Raw genomic sequence first — 23,116 nt, forward strand, 5'->3', positions numbered from 1 at the left:
ATTTGGTAGTTTGACGTAAAGCCTGCCTGAAAAACAGACATTAGTTATTTTTTAATTTTTTTTACCACCTAAATTGTGGAACCAATCTCTTCTATATCAATAAAATTTACTCTATCTGAGCGAAAAAATAAATCATTTTGTCTTGGAACGCCAAAGTTGCTTTCTCCATTTAAGTTAGAGGTAATTGCTATCTAGAGAGGAGAAGACGATTAAAACTTTATGTCTAAAAACTAAAATTACTGCGCTCAACACCTACCTGTGTCCGACACCTAAGTACACCATCAATTAATTTTTAAATAAACTTCTACATCTGAAAGAGATTTACATTATGAATATTCCAGCTCGCAATCGTCTGTTTTCAATAACTTCTGAATCCTATTAACGTAGGAAATATATTTTTCGTGTCATTTACATCATACTGCTCTTTTTTTGCAGAAAATATTGACTTGAAAACATTACTAACAGATAGTTCAACACGTAAAACAGACAATAAGCGGAAGACACTTAGAGGACCTGGCTAAAGCAATTAGAAGGATAAGATTGGTAAGATGGATAGATCGATAAGATTAATAAGCGGCACATGATGTATGAAAAATAATAATAATAATAATAGTAATAATAATAATAGTAATAACAATAATAATACGAATCAGGGAAGGGATTAGCTATGCAGTTAGCGTATTGGATTCCCACTCGGAGGTCCCGGGTTCGAATCCAGCTGCTGACCCTAAGATTTTCTCTTCCTAGGAGCTTCTTACAGCTCACTGTCCGGTGATGGACAGTGTTATCTGTAACGAGAGAACACTGTCCGGAGGCCGGCAGTGCACTGGAAAAAGCTCCGGGCGCCAATAACCTTAGCTGTTGACGCGCGTTAAATCATTTACAATAATAATAATAATAATTTAAGATTAAACGTATCAAAGAGTTCTGGGTTCACGTTTAAATCAGCATTTAGTACAAATTGTATTATACAATATTCGACAAGTTAAGAGAATTAATAAATAGTAGAGTTCTCTTATTAAACGCAGCATTCTAGAGAGAAACTAAACGATGGTACCAAATTTAGTCGGTAGCCATTGACTTTATTACTTTAGTACTTTCTCGCATTCTGAATATGTGTGAGCAGCATAACTAAAAACGGAAGACTGCAGTAAATTCAAAACCAGGTCCACTATATGACTCGGTAATAAGCTTTTAGACAAAATATTCTAATCGAAAGAGCCAGGTTTTTTGAATCAACTTTTGGGATTTTCTCAATTACGGGCTACAACGAGTTGTGCTCAACTTGGTGGGCACACGTTTGTCAATTTTATTTGGCAAATTTTCCAAGAGAGTTGCATATTAAGCCGATTCTGGAGGAGAGATGGGTTAAACATTTAAGTAACATTAAGTATAATTGGAGCAGCCACACCTATCTAATATTTATAGGACTGCAATGTGTAGTGAAGTGAATCGGCAAAACTGAAGTGCCATTTTATTGAGTAAATTATTCGCTAATTTTTTGCGGTAAATGGTTTCAACAAAAAATATTTCGTAAAAAATGCGAGAATGGAAGCAGTGAGAATTCCTGACAGCTCCCCACCTCGCAACAGCTGAACTTTTCTATTTGTCATTTTTGGTCAGTGCACTTAACTACATTTTCAGAAAATCATTAAGAGATAGTGGGGGGTGAAGTTGATCGTCTGCTTGAGGTGCCCCTGCCTAATCTAAACAGTCAACAGTGGCACCAACCTGAATGGGTCAGGCCATCAGACCGACTCAGGAAGTAGGAGTTTAACCGCGAATAAAACTCTGAAGGCGCCATTACACTAGAGGACTGTGGGCCAATCCCCCCACATTTTCGAAATCAAACAGATTACAATAAATCTCTACACCTCAAGGTAGATGAGGTTGCGTCTAAGTATCAGAGAAACTAGCACCAATCCTGTTTCCCTCAAAACGGAAGTTTTTATGAAAATCGTTTATCACTTGATACAGTTACGAATCTTAGAGTTAAGAAATTAGTGAATTTAATGGAGGATTGGGGGATGATCGTGCTAAATGTAAAGAGTGTACTCTAAAAGCAAATAAATTATATTCTATTCTATTCAACTAGCACCAATCCGATTGACGGATTTTGAATTAGAAACGATGTGAGAACAGAATACTAAGGTTGAGCTTTCAGTTTGATTTTTCATTTTTTAGATATTTCACTCGTGCGCACATAGTATTTGCTAAAATCACATTTTTCATGTTTCTCAGAACGCGTTCCGTATTTCCAACGGAAATGCAATAGAATTGGACACAATAATAATCGTTCCACTTATTTGCAGTATTTGAAAGAAAATGGATCTGTAATGCAGGATGAAAGAAAGAATACTATAGTTTAATAAAAACTTAAGTTGAAAGCAATCGACTGAAGTTGTGGGCAGATGTCCCAGAGTGCAATATAGTTAATTATAGACAGATGTAAAGTTAGTAAGTGGGGTGTTCGCAGAATCTAATGTTGTATGCAACCTAATGAGCATTGAGTATTGCAGAGGTTTGACTTGATTTAAGGTTGGCAGGGCGTGTTCTGCAGTTTGAACAGAAGAGTAGAGCGGGGTATGCAAGGTGCAGCTGGATTGCAGAATGGCTTGCAACGAGCCGCCTTCAACTCTTTCAAAACTTTAGATGTTCCGTCTACTTGTTTACTCATTGAAATAAGTTTATTATCAAGAATAACCTCATTTTTAGACTATATTATATTAAACTATCTTTTAGTCAAGTGCATTTAAATCTTTTAATCTAACGGCACCAAGAGATAACAAGAAAAAAAAAATATCAGAAATCCTTAAATATCATTAAGAAACTTTCAGACTAATTATTTCTGAATTGGCGCATAAGTAGACCCTGCAATTTAATTTTTTAAAAATAACTTTTAAATATACACACGCATCATCCTAGTAACTGCCATCGGAGAGTTTAAAAGTTCCTTTTAAAGGAGTTACTACTATTGAGAGGCTCTAGATCAATGCTCAAGCAATATAACAAATTAAGCATTATCGTTTAGCTACTAGAGTAAGCCCTTGTAAATGCCAGGGTATAACTAATTCAGGAGTTAGAGAGATGAGTCGTCGGCGTTAATCTTTAGTGCTCTGAGGATATTGTCCTGTCATAGACATCAGATTTAAGAGTAAAAATAAATTCAAAATGAAACTGAAAGATTTAAATTGAATACTTTTTACGAGTATTTTAACCAACGTGATAATTACACTCAAAAAATACAATTACATTAAACACAAATAAAGTTACATACTTCTATTTACATATAATTTTAAACCTCTTCTTTATGAATAATATATCCTGCAATTAATTGAGTAATTTCCAAAATTAAGTTATTTACATCAGAACAAAGTTAAGTCAAGATTAAGGGTAACAGGCGCATGCAAACAACTGGCAACAAAAGGCTGATTTTATTTTGCAAAACTATCACTTAATGAGACAACCTACTAAAAAAAGTTCCAAAAAATTATTTTGCTTCAATAGCCAACTGGAAGAACGGGTTTGAATAGTCTTTAACAGGACTATTTTATAAATCCTTTATTCCGGAAGTTAGTAGAAGACCTTGGCATCTTGGGCAAATCATTAATAAAAACACCATAAGAACCTTGAGACGAATGAGAGCATATCATGGCTTACTAAATACTGCTAAAGAATCAAAATTACAGATTCCGCAAATTAAGATAGTGAATGTTGAGAATTAGAAACATGAACGAAACGAACCTAATTTTTGATTGATGTTCAAAAATTAATGTTTTTTGTCTTCGATTAAAGCAAAATTTAAAAATTACAGCAAGTTTTCTCTTCTACGCTATTGGAAAGTGTAAATTTTAGATGTTACATCCTTTTACAAGTCTATAACCAATTATGTTATTGGCTACTTCTTCTTTGTTCAATCCCATTAAAATTGCTATAGTTACGGCATGCATAATCATAAAAGTAAGCTATGGCTTTTTGCAAAAAAAAAAAAATGAAAGATTTAGTTATGGTAAACTGATTAAAAAAAAAATAAAAGTTGAGCCTTTAAAATTAAAATTCTGTAATTATTAATACTATCATTGGAAATAAATTATGAATTATTCTTGAAAGGCTTTCTTTTCATTTATTCAACATCGAAATAAAGCAAAATTTCAATTATACTACAGAGAGTTAAAATCAATTTTCCACGCCAGATTTAGCCCATTACAAGTTCAAAGTTATTGATATCAAACTGAAGCCATAAATAAATGAATTTAAATATACGTTGCATTCAGAGTGTGTATGGAAAGAAAATAGTTCTTATTTACAAGTTTGCTCACAACCAACATTCTAACTGTATAATAAAGTTTGCTAGTTTCGCGGACTATACGTATGCCGATTGTGTACCAACCAGACTTAGTCAACCACCTACAGCCAATATAACGGATTATAAAACACAAGTTCATTTTAAATTAAAGATGTGTTTCAGTGCAAATGTAGGCGCGTAACATATGACCCCCAACATGTGGGAGTTCATCTCCAATTACACACTAAAGTGAAAAAGGTGTGGCAACAAAAAACGCCTCCGTATTCAAAACCAAAAATATAAATAAATAATTAAAAGTAGACAAAAAAAGAAAATCTTATATTTATTAGGCGGAATCATTCGAGCAATAGTTTTTAAAAGTAATTTGCATCAGAAACAGATGTAATCATGTTAAGGGTTACTCCAATATCTCTTTGTGCTTCACCTCACCACATGCACATAATTAAAGCTTTTTACGAATCTTAATTCCCACATCAATAACACTGTTTATTGGTTATTACTTTAAACAGCCTTCCAATGTAAAAGAATATTTATCACGTGACTAAAGAATGTAAATTGCAAGTTTAGCTCTTGATACAGAAAAAAAGACTAAATCTTCAGCTTCTTGCATGTTCATGACTAGCGTGCACAACTTGAAAAAATTCTTTTGCAATTATTGAAAAATAAAGAATCCATTCCCAACTATGAAATAAATTAATTAAGAATCTTTGGAAAGATTTTTGTTATGTCATCTTTAATCAATTTAAATAAATTGAATAATTTACTGACGGTTTGATCTACTTTAAATGAAATATTATCCTAATTTAATTATTTTTTTTAATGATTTAAAGCGCGTCAACAGCTGAGGTTATTGGCGCCCGGAGCTTTTTCCAGTGCACTGCCGGCCTCCGGACAGTGTTCTCTCTTTACAGACAACACTGTCCATCACCGGACAGTGAGCTGTAAGAAGCTCCTAGGAAGAGAAAATCTAAGGTTCAGCATCCTAATTATTCACGATATTGAAGAATAGCTCCAAGCAAGTCTAAAAACTTGAGATAAATACATATAAAAAGAAATTAATTTAGAAAAGTGCCCTAATACTTCACCGTTCGCTAAATATTATTTATGAATTTATTGTGTCTGTACGTTCGCAGTTAGAAGGAAATAGTTGAAAAGTTAGAAACAAGAACTGTGTAACCTTCTTTGAAAGGTGGCACTTGTTCCCAGTGGGCCAAATTTCTTCAAGTTTGGAATTTTACTTACTCAAGATACAAGGATATCTTGATATGAAATGCGTTTGGAGTTGAAAATAATAATAAGTCTTTATTAGCATAGAATGGAAATTACATAATCTATTTCAAACAGAAACAAGACTTTAAAGTAACAGAATTTTTTTTTGTATTGTATTTGTCTACAAAAACAGCAGTAGAGTTGAAAATACGCAAAGCAATTAGAAACAGCTTGTTTGTAGTTATCTCAAGCCTTGCATCTCCAGTTCCATTGTTAGAAACCTGTAACTTAGTTACAATTTTCTTTTTCTTTTTTTAAAAGGAAGATTTTCTTGTTTGGACTTTCGTGAATTTGTAATCTCACTTTATTACATTTTATGTAATCTTATAAAAATAAAACTATTTTTGTTTTTTGGAAGGAATCAAGTGCTTTTAGAAAAGGAAAAAGATAAGCTGGCAGACCGGATGTCCAAAAAGAACAAATTAAACACTCATAAAACCGTAAAAAACCTTAAACTTGTTCTAAAACTATTCAAGTACTTTATAATTGGCTGTGAATTAAAACTGTCCGGTAGGACAGTTGTATAAGGGTTGATCATCAAAAACTGCACGAAAAAGTGTAACGTTGAAAAGCACCCAACTTTGACAATTTTTTTCTCTTTTTCTATAAAAGATAAAATTCCCAAATTTTCTTTAAATTATAGGGCAAGTCCTCCTTTATAACTGTAATTTTTTTGTCAAGACCCAGATTTAATATATTAAGAGAAAAAAGTTACTGAAAATGAGCAAAAACGGCATTTTCAAAAATTGGTCTTGTTCTTGTTGTTGTTCTTCTTGTTGTTACCTTTTTTGTAAACAACGTAGCGCCTAAACGCGTGAACCGATTTTCATGAATAAGGTGTCATTCGTTTCGGAATTTTATGTAGATGTGCCTTTTGGGGGTCTCGACGCTGTACATCAAATGGGGGAGGAGTTAGCCCCATATATGTGAGGCCCCTTCTCAAAATTATTATTACTAATAACTCTGAAAATGTTAACCCGATTTTAATAAAATTTGGCAGGATGAAAGGTTTAGGGCACTCCTACGTAACATTTAAACGACGTTCTGCTCTTACCCTTATTAGGGGGAAGTATGGTAATCGTTTCAAATTATCGAAACGTGAACCGATTTTCATGAATAAAGTGTCATTCGAATCGAAATTTTGTACAGATTTGCACTTTAAAAGTCTCGTCGCTATGACTCATAAGGAGGGGAGTTTGCCCCACCCAAGTAAGGCCTTTTCTAATACTATTATTACCAATATTTCTATTACGCTTAGTTCGATTTGGATAAAATTTACCACGAAGAAGTGGTTAAAGCTCCTCTACGTGGCTGTGAAGTGCCACCATGCTCTTACACCTACTAAGAGGAAGTACTGCAATCGTTAAAATTATCAATGAGTGAACCTATTTACATCAATGAATTCGATTCAAAATATTTGCCTTTAAGGGAGAAGTACTGTAATCGCAGTTTATTTTTCTTACTCCTCTTAAAAGGAAGTACTGAAATCGCTTTTTAATTTTGCTATTTACGTACAAATACCTTCCTATTTTATTCAAAACGCTTTCTCTAAAAAATTGTTATTGAGGATGGTTTGGGGGACCGCAACTATAATCATTCTTTAAAAAGATCGCTCCAGTGGTAGTTACGGTTCGGACTTAACACCTTTTTAGGTTATAATGGTAGAATTTATTATTCCAAATTTTAATAAAATCTGTAAAGCAGATATGTAACTTTGCAAAACAGACAAAAAGGAAAATCTATCCAAAAAGTCCAAAAATCTCCTTAACAAAAACTTACAGTTTAAAATGTTAAGTATAAGGGTTGATTAAACGCCAAAAGGTACACAAATCAGCAAGTACCCAACATTTCATTAATACTTCATTAATATTTAAGTAATTTTACTGCATTAAATTTCATTAATATTTTTTTGAATTTATTAGAGGTCACAGACCCTTATGCTGGCCAGTTCATTCATAATTTTTTTTTTTATTGATTTAAATCGCGTCAACATCTGAGGTTATTGGCGCCCGGAGTTTTTTTCAGTGCACTGCCGGCCTCCAGACAGTGTTCTCTCGTTACAGACAACACTGTCCATCACCGGCCAGTGAGCTGTAAGAAGCTCTTAGGAAGAGAAAATCTAAGGGACAGCAGCTGGATTCGAACCCGGAACCTCCACGTGGGAATCCAATACGCTAACCGCATAGCTAATCCCTTCCCTTAGTTCATTCATAATATTTTATTTTTTGTTATAATTATGATAAAATGTATATTATGTCTTCGTAATTAAATAGGTACTTTATTATAGCTTTATTCCAAATTATTCTTCTGATTTATCTTTATTAGGCCCTTTATTCTGAGTAGTCACATATACATGCATGTTAAAATAGAAAAAGACAAAGTTAGAGTCGGCTACTGTTTAAATTTGAATCACGGATTTAAAACAATATTTCAGTCTAGAATTCTTCTTACCGAAGTATTTGTGAGTACAAATAACGCATAGGTAATATCCAGTAAATTATTCAACAATAATTATTCATTTCTCAATTGTAATTTAATGTAGTCCCTCTAATTTTACTTATAGTAGGTAAAATACTGGTATAATTAGCTGTCATAAAAATATGCATATCTTATATTCCAAATATATAACACTGCGGTAAGAATACCTAGATTGAGAATTGAAGAAAACTATATTATTTGCGATAAAGCCAGATTAATTATTACCTATTATTAAAAACGCTTGACTAAATAAAGTAACAATTGCTTTAATCGAATTACGAACTTAAACCGAAGATTTTTATTTAAAAATAAAAATAAATAAATAAAATAAACAAAATCATTGATGAATGTTGGTGCAAGCATTTTTGAAAAAAGTTTTTGAATTTTTTAACCTCATATTTTTTTTATAAAGTTTTTTTTTTTAACCTGTGATTAATAGTTTGTTGATTAGATATTACAGTCAATCTAAGAAATAGTGTTCTATTTGAACAAATATTTTGTAGACGAAAATGGCCAGCATAAGGGTCTGTGACCTCTAATAAATTCAAAAAAATATTAATGAAATTTAATGCAGTAAAATTACTTAAATATTAATGAAGTATTAATGAAATGTTGGGTACTTGCTGATTTGTGTACCTTTTGGCGTTTAATCAACCCTTATACTTAACATTTTAAACTGTAAGTTTTTGTTAAGGAGATAAATAAGAGAAACGAGATTAAATCTGATTCAGTTCAAGATATACATGTATCTTGATTGTAGATTTGTCGAGAAATTATGTTTTCCCTCCACATCTATTTGATTGTGAGTGAGATTGTAATTTAAGATCGGACATACGTTAAGAGCGAAGCATTCTCCTATTGCATATCACATCGTAAATTTTCATATTTTTTGTTGCATATTTACTATTGCGCTACAAGAAAAAAAAAGGTAAGGGTTTGCAAAAAATATTTGCGAAAAACTTGAATGCTCATCATCCATTGATTATTGTCAGCATTGTGTGTCTGTCAAGGATTAGACTAAAATTTAGTTGTTGACAGATTTGCTGTTTAAAATAAAAGAAGACTGGGTTACGAAAATCGAGTTTTGGTAAGATCTGGAAATAAATGTAATCTTGAGGTGCAGAAAAGTAATAAGATATCAAACATGAAAAGAAGATTTCACAAGTCAGCGAACGATTTTCGATTGTAAAATTTAAATTCTATATAATTATGTTATTAGATCTTTGAACTGTGAGTTTAGGTCCGCAAGTCCAAGTCGACTATTATTCAGTCTTTGAGCGTTTGCCAGTTGACCTAGCTAGAAGAATGAAGCGTTACGTTCAATATGTTTGAGACTTGTGAGGCGATTCTAAGTCTATTGGCTAGATATATTCCAACACATAATATGCTTGGTAGGCTGATCTGATAAGTCTGCCATACAATAAGGTATGATTAAGATGATTAAGATCAGAGTTATGTTGTATTCAACATTTCTGTTGCAAAAAAAATAATACTACGTAAAGAATCTGACAAAATAAAGAAAATGAGAATAAAATGAATAAGTAGTGTTAGTTTTCTATATTGAAGACATCAGGCTCTAGATTTGAACTGTGGGGCCTCTTTAAACCATTAATGAATCTCCAGGTGTTAAAATCTAAAATTCTCCGCTCTAATAATAAACGATCCACTCAATGTCACCATCAAACTATCTCACAAACGTAAAAAATTTTTTTCTTTACACAACTTGCACAAATCCGTTATACGAAAATTCCATCTTTACTTAGAATCACCTCTCAATCCACTGTAGTTCACCAACACAGCAGGCCACCAAATATCTTTCTTCCCGTTTCCAGATAACACTTCTGGTAGTATTAAAAGAAAGAGGTCATGGTATCTCTACACTAACGACGGGGGTCAATAAATAGTGAAGTGCTCTTAGTTCCTAACATCATATTCTGTTTTGAGGGCATATCTTGTTAACTTATTGCTAACAGCAAATTTTTGGACAGATGGTAACAAATAACTGATTCTGGCAGAAGAACAAATAACCAGCTTTGTTTTTAATAAAATTCTATGTTATCGAGAACTCCAATAGGAATGTTAAACATCGTCAAGTGAGCATTCAATAAATACTACATTTCTTTATTTTAATACATGTATATTTAAAGTTGAACTTCAAATTCAATTAAAATTCATCAAATAAAATAAATAAATAAATAACGAGCCGCCACATCTAAGCCTAAGAAATTTATATTCAAACGGTAAATATAAAAATATCAAGAAGAAAAAACAAACCAAAACGGCATTTCAGTCAATCCATGAAGGACGATTAGACAGATAAAGAATTCTGTAGAGATCTTCCCATTTTTTTAAAATTACAGAATATCCATGTATATAAATTTAACATAAAAAAAAAATAATTATATATAAAATACATTATATTAATTTATAACTATAATATTGCAATCTTCCATCAAAACGTAGCACAGTGAGAGGGCAAAGAGATATAACTAGCTCAGTTAATGTTAGGAATAGAGAATATGTCTGGCCAATTAACATATTTTCTGCTCGGCGTATTACAAACGCAAACTTTTGCATTAAGATGACCAAGAAAATGGAGTTAATGTGATTCAAAGTATTCCCTGCGATATCGTTGGCAGTATTAATACTAGCAAATCAATATAAATTTTATTTCTAGATTTACTTTATTTTGTTTCTCTGAGTTCGAATTGTCTCAGATGCTTAATGCAAAAAGATTGTTTAATTGTTAATGAATAACGACTAATTAATGGCACGGTAGAAGTTTGAATCCACGTAATGCTGCCTTTAGATCTTCTGTTCCTAGGAACTTTCTCAGTGTCTAAGGCCATCTCAGAAGGTAGACAGTGCTATGAAAAGCATCCGTTTGATATGACTGGCCTTTATCTAAACATGTCAAAGCTAAATATCATTCACCCTATTGTTACAAAATGTTTGCAGCCTCAACTTAAATTCTGCTATATAGGGTTCGTATAGGCTCTACAAACTCTCTATGAACATGTTTTTGAAAATTGTATGTCTTACCGTGAAAACCGCGACATAATACTAAAGTGGCAACTAATGTATTGTATATATAAAAAAAAAGAAACAAAATTAGCCCTTTCTACCAGATATTACGTAAAAGTTTGGAATTTGTTTCATTTGTATTGTAAATCTGTTCAGCAACATTCCTTAAAACAGTATTTTTAAATCTTCTTGATAAATTCGAGGAGGTGTCAAAATAACTGGAACCATGTAACTCTATCCCTGTTCTTTAAATGGTGTAGAAACCCACTTTAAGTTTTATTGTGCAGAAACTTCTAAAGCTGTAGAGAGTCTGAGTACCAAGAGTGTATATTCTTAGTGACCTTTGCGAAATTGAGAGAGATCTGATCAGCTGAACTAACAGAAGACAAACATTCATTGGGCACGAGTTTATAGCGCTTTTTGGCTTTGATAAAGATCTATTCTCAGTCGAACAAACGGCTCGCCAACAATACCAAAAGAAGCTGCAAACTGAGCGCACCAAAGCAGGGCAATGACACTAGGCTTTCAGTGTGACGAGTTTTGCAGGCTTCGCTCAGGAAAAAAATGTTTTCAAACCCTAAATTCCCATCAATAAAGCTCAGGAGCAGGGTAAAATGTAGCTGATTTTCCAGAAGTTAAATCTAAGGAGTGGCTATTTTTAATGTTGTTTACATGAAGGTCCTGAGTCTGAGGAGTAGCTAGTCTGTGCTGAGCGTGTTATCCTGGCTAAGTAGACTATACAGCCAAGGTAGTGATAGTGGGAAGGGTTTAAAACCAACTATTTTATTGTTGTTATCTGTAAATTTAAACTGTTTGAAACGTATTTCAGCGTCCACTCTATCACCGATATATAGAATCATTAAATTGTTTTTAAATAGAATCAGACTTTATATCCTTTATGCCTATTCGGGCATAACGCGAATGACTCATAATAATAAAACTTTTCGAAACGACCTGGCAAGAAAAAGGTGTCCAATTTATAATTAACTTAATTTGAGATTTAAAGCAGCTACATCAAAATGGCCAAGTTAGAGAGCTGAATCGTTCATAATGTATTCATATTTATTCAGATTAAAAACGTTCGTTAGCTTGACACAATGTTGACGTTTCAAACGAAATCCGTTTTTAAGTAGGTTTTATTCAAAAAAATTAATTAAACTATTGCAGAATTTATAACAAAAGAAATAGCTAAATTTATTTCCACCTACATTCGCAAGTTAAACATTGATATATTTATAACTTTCTTGAAAAGATAGTATTATAAGAAAGTGGTTAGTGATCGCAGTTCAATTTGTTTTTTTGTAATCTAGAAATAAAGGATTCAAAATTCTTCCCCTCCTGGCAGATCAGTTATTGTTTTTTCAATTTTATTTTTAAATTGCATTGCTTTGTAATTCCCTAGGAATGCAGGAAGTAACGAACAAAATACTGTCTGGCCAAAGTTAAATACCCGTTTACATTATTAGTAACTACAACAGAATTATAAGTACAAATCTTGTTTTATAAAATTCATTTATTCAAAGGTTTTTATATGTAATGTTTGCAGTGTTCAACTCCGCCTTTTCATCTAAAAAAACTACTAGAGAGTATCATTTTTTAACATATTATTAAACGAATAGTGGGCGATTTGCTTCAATTGTTCAAAAGTTCAATTAATATTAATTAGACTATTGCTAGAAGCAAAATGAAACAGACTTGACGATTTACAAGGTTAAATACGTAAATTGGAATTTGTATTCAGTTTAATCTGTGCATACTAATAACCACGCAGAATTTGAAGATTCAAACCATCAGTGATGAATTTAAATAAAATTATTACCTTTTTTTTTCAGAATTCAGAGAACACTTTTTAAAAGTGTTCTACAAGGTATGTCTTGTTTTTTAATTTTCCAAATTGAAATATTTCAGCGCGATAATGAAACCGTTCGATACATAAATGAAATATATGTATATATATAAAGACATTAAACCTTAATGTCGGCCTCCAACGGAATTACAGGTATTTCATATTTATTGAGCATATTAAGCGAGCCACTGACCAGCAAGAAGACGTTCATGTTTGTAATACGACCAAAGTTAGCCTACGGGTTTGATTATTACCTTGAATAAAACTTATTTTAGCTTCTCACTTCGATTTTTAAACTTGTATCCTAGATGGGTTCTGAGATATCTGTTGCATTCAGGGGCGGCTCTAGCTCGTGTAGCGCCCGTGTGCAATGAAACCCTGGCGCCCCCTAGGCCTGACTCCTCCCCCCCCCGCGGCTATAACTATTAACTAAGTTATCGCGTTTGATAACTGCCGCCACCGCGCTGGCTGGCCGCTTCTGTCATATCATTGTTGTACCATGATGGTCCAAGACGATGCTCTTAGCTGTCTCAGGAGGCGCCGCGGCGGCGCCCGTGTGCATTGCACACCCTGCACTATAGGTTAAGCCGCCCCTGGTTGCATTTCGATTTCTTAAAAAATACCATGTTATTGATGTGCAAATTTTGTAACATTCAAATCCACTGACGTTTTTCGCAGATTCGTAGTTACACAAAAATTTAATTAAAGGTGGTAAGAGAAATTTATGTAGGTGCGTATTAATTAGACCTCATTCCAAATTCACGCTTTTTTAAAGTAAGATTCGCTTGCAAAGAACTTTTCACAATTATTTAAAGTGCTTCAACCCCTTTTGTTATTTTTAAAAGGAATTGATTTAAAAATGAATTTTAACAATGAAAATGGCTAATTATATTTCTTTAAAAATAATAATCACAATAATGAAACAAACTGACCCAGTGACTCCCAGATAGTCGATCTATAATCTGGCAATTTTCCATTTAACCTTTAACGGCCAACTCGTTTAACAGGTTCTTTTTTTTATTGTTTTGTTTGAAAAAGGCAATTCAATAGGATTGCAGGTGTAAAAGAGCTTCAAATACTAAAAGAAAGTTTTTTGTTTTTATTGCAAATGAAAAAATAAAAATAAACTTCTGAAATTTACAAATGCCTATAAGCATTAGTTAGCAAAAAGGGTGTAGATAAGAATACCAACCTTCCCAAAGAGATGGTAAAAATCCGGTTATTCCAGACAAGTTGGTTTTAGGCATATGCGGTCTACAAATTTAGTAATCTGTGAGTTGAAATTTTTTAGATGGAAATCCCCTGCGACTGTTTGGTAGATTGTTCACATATTTCCCTCATTAAACTTAATACAGAGATGAATTATTGCAAGTGAGAAATAATCACAAAGTCACTCAATTAGAGGTGATGACCGTTACTTGTTACTTCAGTCCTATTTGATGCATGTTGGGAATTACGAGGAAAGTTCACGACCAAAATCATGTTTGTCTTCAGGCTGAGAGATAGTTCCCCATAACTAGCTGTGAATTTTCCTTTCCGTCTGTGTTACAGGCACCCATGACTTCCTCTTCCCTCTACAATATACCCAAGAACAATACATGGGAGAAACCTATAACCAAATATCAAGGAAAATCACTAACTGTAAAAAAATCTTGATGAACACTGACACGATTTTCTCTCATTACCATTTCCAAATTCAGGCTTAGCCTTTTTCTTCAAATTCCGAACATTAGCATTGTGTTTTCCTACATTACACAGATTTTAAAACAATATCCTACCCTGGAAAAGTGAAGCTACAGAGAAGGCTACCCAAACTTCCCCTCAGGATCTATCCAAAAACGAATTTTACTAGAAAAAAGATAAATTAATGTATGCCTATTTACAAAGTTTACCGACAATCCTGGAAGCCATTTTCGAGAAGAACTAAAAAAAAAAGGTGAATAGATTGAGTCAAGACGTAGTTGCAGTTTAGGAATTTGCTTCAAAGAAATTGAAATTAACTCCCTTAACAGTACACAACATAAATAGGGCCATTCGTAGTAGCTGCCGTAATTCCAATAGACATTGTATAATTGATTTCTTAAACTGAAATTTCTTATGTTTTAGTAACTTTTAGGTTTGTTTGTTGTAAACAGAAGGTTAGCATTAATACATTATACGTATGGTACGTGTTGAGACAACTTTTAATGAACTCGCTTTCTTCTCGGTTACTGTTGAAAGGCGGAAACAGATCAATTTTGTATCAAAGTAGAATTTGGTGTGGAAATACCTATCTTGTGGACGTCTGTAAGTGTGCAATAGTTGGCCAAATTTACCTTAGCCTAGGTGGAAAGCTACTTATGAAATTCTTGCCGGATTTTTGCAACCAGATTAAAGAATGTGAGAAATTAACTGAAGTGTAAAAAGTTAAAAGTGTTAAGAATTTTTTTTTCAGGCAATCATACGTGTATTACATCCATCTACCAAATTAGGAGGCGTATGGAGGCGACTAGCATACTATTACTATTAATTTATCACATTCATTAAATAAAATTCAAAGCGAAACCAGAAATCGAACCCAATACCACAATATAATTTAGCTTTAGGGGCTCGCCACCAACCGCTCGGCTAATGTGGTGCCAACTGAACTAATGGTGAGTAATAAGTAATCCCATAAGTTCTGGCCAGTGATTAGGTTTTCCTTTAAAGATATAAGTGTAAGTTACATACAAAGTATTTCTTCAGAAATATCTACACAAACAATGAAAACAGTGAAGGGTAAACAATTTTTAAAATTATTTAATTTTCCTGACGTAAGAAAATAATTATGCTAGATCGTCTTCTTTGTCAGACTGGACGAAAAGCAATCATCAGACGTCTAGTAAATATCAAACAAACATAATCTTCAAGCATAACTTAACATGATAATGAACCACTGAGGTCGAAGTGAATTATGGCCGGCGGGGGTTGCGGAATATGGCTGAATCTTGATGACTGGGTATGTTATACTTTGTTTTAGAGATTACACTATTAGCATAAGTACAATGAAGAAAATGCATTCAGCCTTGACTAGTACACTAGCCTTCCTTAGTTCGCATTGTTTGCACAGTTTAACTATCTCTCACAGTAAAGGTATCGAACTTACTTTGGTTTTTATAATAGCACCTTATTTTTTGGTTTTTTGTTCATTAATAAATTATTGAAAACCACCTAAAGGAAACACTTATTACTGAAGTCGCAGAAAAAAACCTTCCAGAATATTTCTACGAACATAGAACTCGCGCTTGAAGGTCATATCAATAGACTCAACTCGAATTACACTTTTTTGTTCTTAACAGTTGCGATAAATAGTCTTCAAATGAAGTTTGCAAAAAAAAAAAAACAATTTCTCCAACGAAGGGAGCAAATTTAAAATTGAATTAACAAACTGAAAGAAAAAATAATGTTTTGTCTTGACTAGGATATAAAATCGCACCAGAAGTTTCTTTTCACGAAAACTTTTTTGGCCAAGTCACTCATTGTGAAAAACGGAGAAAATCTTAGGAACTATTAGTTAGTTTGGCCCACAAAAAAAGTGTTTTGGCGTAATGATCTTTTGCTATTTAGGTCAGTACCAAATGCTACAACTGTAGTAGACCTTGCTCTTTACATTCATTGCGAAAAACTGAAGACCAATTAGGGACGTCATTTAATCCAAAGTGGAAAGATTACATAGGCTTTTTCTTTAATTAATTCGATTTCATAGGAGGGGTTTAGTATAGTGATTATGTGCGGAACTAATAAATGGGAGGTTCCCCAATTGGCTACTTTTTATACGTTAATTTATTAATTTAAGCTAATTATGGTTATTAACAGTAAAGTATAACCAGTACGCTAATAGTTTATGTAGTTCTACATAAAGTCTCGATTGAAAAATAGGCGAATACTTTACTTGTCCATATATTACTTTTACCACATTGATATTATTTTATTTACTGATTCATTAAGATCAATATTTTTAAAAACAATCTTCTTGGTTGCTACTAAGTAAAACTAAAACTACTCAGCAAAACCACAAATAACTCACAAAGTTCTCGCAAATATTCTTATTATCTTATCAAAAGCCCCCATTCACAAAAGTACCGTTAATCAAAGTTCCGGAAAACATTTTTCAAGTTATTTGAACTTTCATGAAGAAATATTTCAAATCTACATGATGCAAATGTTACTCAAATTAATAAAAAAATTATTTGGAGCTGTTTGTAAAAATAAACGATTACGACTACTACTCGATTACTGTTCGATTCCTTCTGAGTAAGAGAAACTAAAAAGGAAACAAACAATAATATATGTACATAAATAAATTAAGAAAGAAAGTTAAGGCTGTTCATAAATTTCTTTAAATGATGACGATTCGGAGATAAGACAAGTTATGATAGTAAAAATGAATTAAAATATAAAGACGAGAAACCAGAAAATATATTTTAAAGTGCACATTAAAGGACAATAAAAATCTGTATCCTAGAATTTGGCCAACTTAAAGAGTTAAAAAGGTTTAAGGAAATAATTACATGCTGTCTCTTTCCCTTAGGATTTCTGAGCGAAATCGAATTTATATTATTTATATAATAGAAGGATAACTTTACTAGGTATTACTTCACTGAAGATAGACCAGATCGGTCCAAAACATTTGTTTAATGAAAACTAGAATAAAAGAAAATTAAAGTTGAGAGAATCTGAACAGGTTTGTTTTACTCCAAATATCAAGAAATTATATAACAGTCTATCAACGTGAAGGAAACATTATTAATACTTTATAATCCTATCATTTGTTCGATTTTAGGTCAAGTTTATTCAACAAGTTCCTAGCTTGAAATTAAATACCAATGAACATCTTATACATCATATACTTACATAAAAATATATATATAAAAGAACAAAAGATTATTTGACCTTGGTAAGGGAGGTTGACCAAGTTTAACTCGCCAGGTCATGGCGGGGGCAAGGGTTAACACTTTCAATTTTGGAAGTTTTGGCACTTCCGTGAGAGAATAATCCGCCCCTGGCTTTTCAGAATGATTTAGGAAAATTCACCTTCGTTTTCTGACTGTTGTATTTAAATTAGTCAGAATACCAGCAATCAGCAATAATTAGGATAACAAGAAGCTGATGTTTTCTAATGTATTTCAATGTTTAGTGCGAACATGTTTCGTAAAAATTAAGGTTTGTGCTTTTGGAACGAATGGGTAGCCAAAAATAAGACCATTTACGATTATGAACATTTAATTTAACATTCACCTAGCTACAATGAGCCTTTACTTCATCTAAACTAAGCGAACATTTTTTGTAATTTTAAGGTATTTTATAAGGTCCATTAAGGTCTAATTTAAAATTGTCCACATACTGTGGATTGTTTGACACTAACTTCGCAGCGTTTGGTCATTTTTCACAAATTTATTAAAACATGTTCATAATATTTTTAACTATTCCTACACATTTTAAATGTCAATTTAATGATTTTTTTCATTCATAAAAATAAAAAAAATTTAATCTCACATAAAAAAAAAATAAAATAAAATAAAATCAAGTAAAGAAAGCAGCCATTTTTAAATTGAGTTCAATCTTTATAGTTCAAAATTCATAGCCCGATAACCAATGATACTCTTTCTCCAAAAGAACCATTCAGCGACGACCTAAACCATTCAACGAATACTTCCTTACCCTGTCCATTGTAGCGACGCTGGATTAAATAAAAACTGCATTTGAAGAGTCACCACATTGAAAGGTTAATGAAATTGACCGCTGTTTTTGTGAAAATTGCAGAAAATAAGATAAAAAATTAAGAAATACCTCAATATTTGTAACGAATATTTAGACTGTCTAATACTTTTGAATTTACATGCACTTATAACCATGTAAAATTAAGAGAGCCTATTCTTTTATTTTCTCCTAATTGTTTCACCTATTTTTAGAATGTCTTTACAAACAGTGTGATATCAAAGACAATAAGGAATATACAGCCAAGTTACAGTGAATAGCCTCCAACAAAATATTTAAAAAAAGGAATACCCTGCGATCGTGAAACGTTGGCCATTAATTAGATATTAATTACCTCGCTTCTAATAATTAAGTTATGGTATTGAGACTTTTCTAATATTTTATTTGTTTTTCACAATTTTACCGAAATAGCTCAAAGTGATTTCTTGAAATTTAAATGAAATGTATTAAAGCGTTTAATACCCCTATTGATAGTTCTCCAAAATAAATTGTATTGAAGCAAAATATCACTTCAGCACAATATATTTGCAGACCTACTACGCAAAGTTTGAGAAGAAGACATCCCGCTAGCTCTTTATCTATCTTAAAGAATACAATTATAATGAAAATATAACAAAAAAATAATAAGTCCTGCTTAGAGCAGGTTAGGGTTAAAATGTGTTTGATCTGTTTTCTCTCCGAGTCTGTGGTGTTGCCAAGACATTGTGGATCCTATAGAAATGTGTATTTTGTTTTATGTTCCAGCTGCCAACAGGTTTCTCCATTCTGGATGAACCAGTTGCTTTAAATGCGATATCCAGAACTCTGTTTTGGAAAACTTGCAGCTAATTGCAATTTTACAAGCCTCCATAAACACGAGGCATATGTAACTCAATAGGGGTCTAAGTATAAGAATATACTTGGAATACTAGGATTTACAGTATTTAGGGTACATTGGCCTGTCTTAATTTCAGAGTGATGTGTGGGGTCTAAGAGACCAGTTTTGAGTTCTAAGTCGAAGTCTTTTTAAGGTTTCGCCTGCCTTCTTCCATTGATTGTTTATTTTGATGAAAGTTACGGTTGGGTGCCAATGTACTGAGGGATTTTGGTCCGGGACTTCTGTAAACTTTTGTATTGAATTTTAATTCTAGGAACCAGTCCTTTATTTTGTCTAATGACGTTTGCGTGTTATCTATAGATTCAGAAAATTAGTTATTTCATGAAAGGAGTAGAGTGTTGTTCATAAGATGCAAGAACACAAATATTGAAAGTGGGAATGTAGTCTGTGTAATTGTAAATTGGATGGGAAATAGCATTATGAAGTACATTGACTCACCGGATATGCAGCATTTATAAAAACGGTCCAATTATTTTTGAAACATTTTTGCGGTAAAATTGCTTCAAGAAGTTTCGAAGGAAGTGGGCGTTCGTTTGAAGTCTGAATTGTAGTAATTGCAAGGAAAGAAGGCAAGGGTTCTTGGTAATTAGAATCAAGAAAAAATCCCCAATACCCACATTTCTGTGTAATACAAGAAAGACATCCTCAGTCGGTGCCTCAATCGAGACTAGTCCTCAATCGAAGCAATTTTGCCACTAGAATGGTGAGATAACACTATAATTACATTGCGAGAAGGACGAGTGAATACTTCACAGAGAATATTTTTCTCATAATTTAGAAAATAGCGTACAACAAATTTTGAAGGCTAACCACTCACTAACGATTCATTCAAAACATGGGACACTTACTGAACGCAAGGGGCTAAGTAGGCAACCGGCACTGTAAACTTGTTAGAACGAAAAGCGAATAATTTAATGAAGGCGTTCTGAATTTAAAAGTTAACTGTTTGTGCTTGAGACTGGTAAAAGATAAATATCAATGACAAATAATAATAATTACATATTCTAAGAAGCTTCGAGAAAATAGAAAATAATTTTCTAGAATTAGCATTCCACATTTTTAATGAAAATCTTAGAATCCTATCCAAGAGAATTGTTTTTTCAATAAAAGTTTAGAAAAAAAATAACTAAAGTGGCAACTATGGCCAAATAATGTCGCCCTAAATAATTTCATGTATGCACTTCTTGGCATTATCTTTTATTAATGCATTTCAGACATACGAGGGTCGTTTGAAAAGTCCGTGCAAAGTCAGAGAGATAGCACCACTGGCGCGAATCGAGGTTATGTTTAGTTAGTAGCATCTCTTGGAAGAACACACACCAAGTTTCAGCCAGCTCGGTCTATTTCTTTGTGTTTGGCATTCGTTTGAATCGAGGAAGTCGAGTGATTTTCAAAAAATGGACGAAAAAGAATTTCGTGTGTTGATTAAACACTACTTTATGAAAGGCAAAACCGAGCTGCAAGAAAAGCGCCCACGATTGGCCCACAAAAAAGTCCTTTTCCATAACGACAACGCACCAGCTTACACCTCAGCAGTTGTGGTCGCAAAATTAATGGAAATAGGGTTCCAACTCGTTTTACATCCCTTTTTACATACATATGGAAATAGGGATTCACCAGACTTGGCTCCCTCGGACTACTATTAGTTCCCCAATATGAAGAAATGGCTGGCGGGAAAATGATTTTATTCAAACGAGGAGGTGATTGCAGAAACGAATGGCTATTTTTCAGACTTGGACAAATCCTATTATTCGGAAGGGATCAACAAACTAGAGCAGCGTTGGACGAAGTGTATAAGCCTAAAAGGAGACTATGTTGAAAAATAAAAAAGGTTTACCCCCAAAAATTAAGTAGTTTTTATTTTTGCACGGACTTTTCAAACGACCCTCGTACAAATACTTGTAGACAGTACAGAGGTTTCTCCTAAAATATCATCCGGAATTTGTTTTTGTGGAGTGTAAATATTGAGTCATGCTGCATTTCCTACGATTGCACTAAGTTAAGGATATGTCAAATAATATTCAACAATTAATTTTTAAAGGATTTGAACAAAGAAAATTAATGTTTTTTGCGATAAAGTGTGTTTTCTTCTGAGAAAATGTTTTTGTATTTTTAAATTTCTTTGTTAGAGCGAAAATAAGATATGTGCTCCTTAATAATAGCATGACTTTCCCCTTTCAGCAGAAGATTTAAATTACAATTTTAAATAGAATTGACAATTACTATATTTCATGAGACTGGAAAGACCTGTGGAGAAGAACAGTTAAACATAACACTAATACGAAGTCTCACAATTAAACTGAAATAGTGGATCTTTAGTAATGAACAAGACACGTGGAGAAGAATGAAGGAAGAAAATGGATCTTTAGTAACGAACAAGGAACGTGGAAAAGAAAGAAGGAAGAAAAGTCTGTAGTAGTGAAAATAAACGAACAGGTTATCAGAGAAAAGAGAGGTAAGGTCGACCCTGAAATTACACGAACTTGTGAGAAAGACTGCAAGCGTTTTCCAAATCTTATCTCACAGTTCTTTCACCTTTTCCAAAGATTTGTATAAACAAATTCTTAGGTAAAGACTAAATGAATAGAAATCTAAAACGATCAAATTGTGCGTTATTTAAGAAAAACAAAAATACTACATTAATAATTAAATAAAATGTATCGCTTACCAGTAAAAAAAACGAAACGGTGCTCATTTTTAGCATCTCTTCTTCTCTATCCCTCTGAAACTAGAAATAAATGTTTCAATAACGTTCGAGAGTTAGAACAAATGCAATAATTAATTAATAACTGTCAGAGAGAACGTGAAGTAGCAATTAGACAGGTGATTATTTGAGATAGACTGCGAACAAGTGTACCATAATAAAGTGACATTGACTTCAAAGGATTGTGTCAACACATCATAGAGAAGGTCTATGACTCGTGCTCAAGATATAATCGGTATGTAAATACTTGCTACTATTTTAACCTTCGAAAATCTCGGTCCATTGTTTTATCTTGAACATTAATAGTGAAGATGAGAAGGGCATAAAGATAGATCGGATAAATAATCTATGTATTATGAAATTGTAACTGAATTATTAAATTTATTTAAATCAGAAATATATGAAATAGGAAAGCCAATTTTTGATTAGTATTCGGAGAATTAATGAAAGTTTAAAAGATTTTTCACGGTATTGATAGAACGAAGCAAACAGGGAAATTTAAAGGCAAAAGGTAGAGATTAGGTAGTTAAGTTACCTCAAGTGGAGAACTCGGTGAAATGAGAAAGACTGAGGTGCAGACAGCCAGCACTCTAACTAACCCTCTATGCCCCCACCCCTACAGCATTCGTCCTAAATCTGCTTCCCTCCAACTTTTAGGCTTCACATCTCATTTCTTCTTCTTTCCTTCATCACAAGTTAAGGGCAAAAATAAAAAAAAAATAAAAAAAAAAACAATAAATCTTTTGAAAACAAATTATAAGTATACATTTTCCTTAACCGTATTCTAAAACATGCGTTATTTATTACTTTTTTTAGATGTTAAACATCGTTGAAAGATAATTTGATATTAATGGAAGTTTTTTGTTTTTAAATTAA

General features: G+C 32.7%; 1 protein-coding gene across 1 annotated transcript in view; it reads right to left on the reverse strand.

Moving 5' to 3' along the window:
• The window catches only part of LOC141458376 (uncharacterized), a 51,506-nt gene extending 28,646 nt beyond the window's left edge, over positions 1-22,860 (reverse strand). The window contains exons 1-2 of the mRNA XM_074136277.1: positions 22,776-22,860; positions 22,205-22,264 (exon numbers count right to left, since the gene is read on the reverse strand). Coding sequence (XP_073992378.1) covers positions 22,205-22,240 — 36 coding nt within the window. The 5' untranslated portion in view covers positions 22,241-22,264; positions 22,776-22,860. The remainder of the gene's footprint in view (positions 1-22,204; positions 22,265-22,775) is intronic.
• Positions 22,861-23,116: the final 256 nt, after the last annotated feature.

Source organism: Rhodnius prolixus, unplaced genomic scaffold (assembly GCF_049639745.1).
Source record: "Rhodnius prolixus isolate KJV_2025 unplaced genomic scaffold, Rpr scaffold_1, whole genome shotgun sequence".
Lineage (NCBI taxonomy): Eukaryota > Metazoa > Arthropoda > Insecta > Hemiptera > Reduviidae > Rhodnius > Rhodnius prolixus.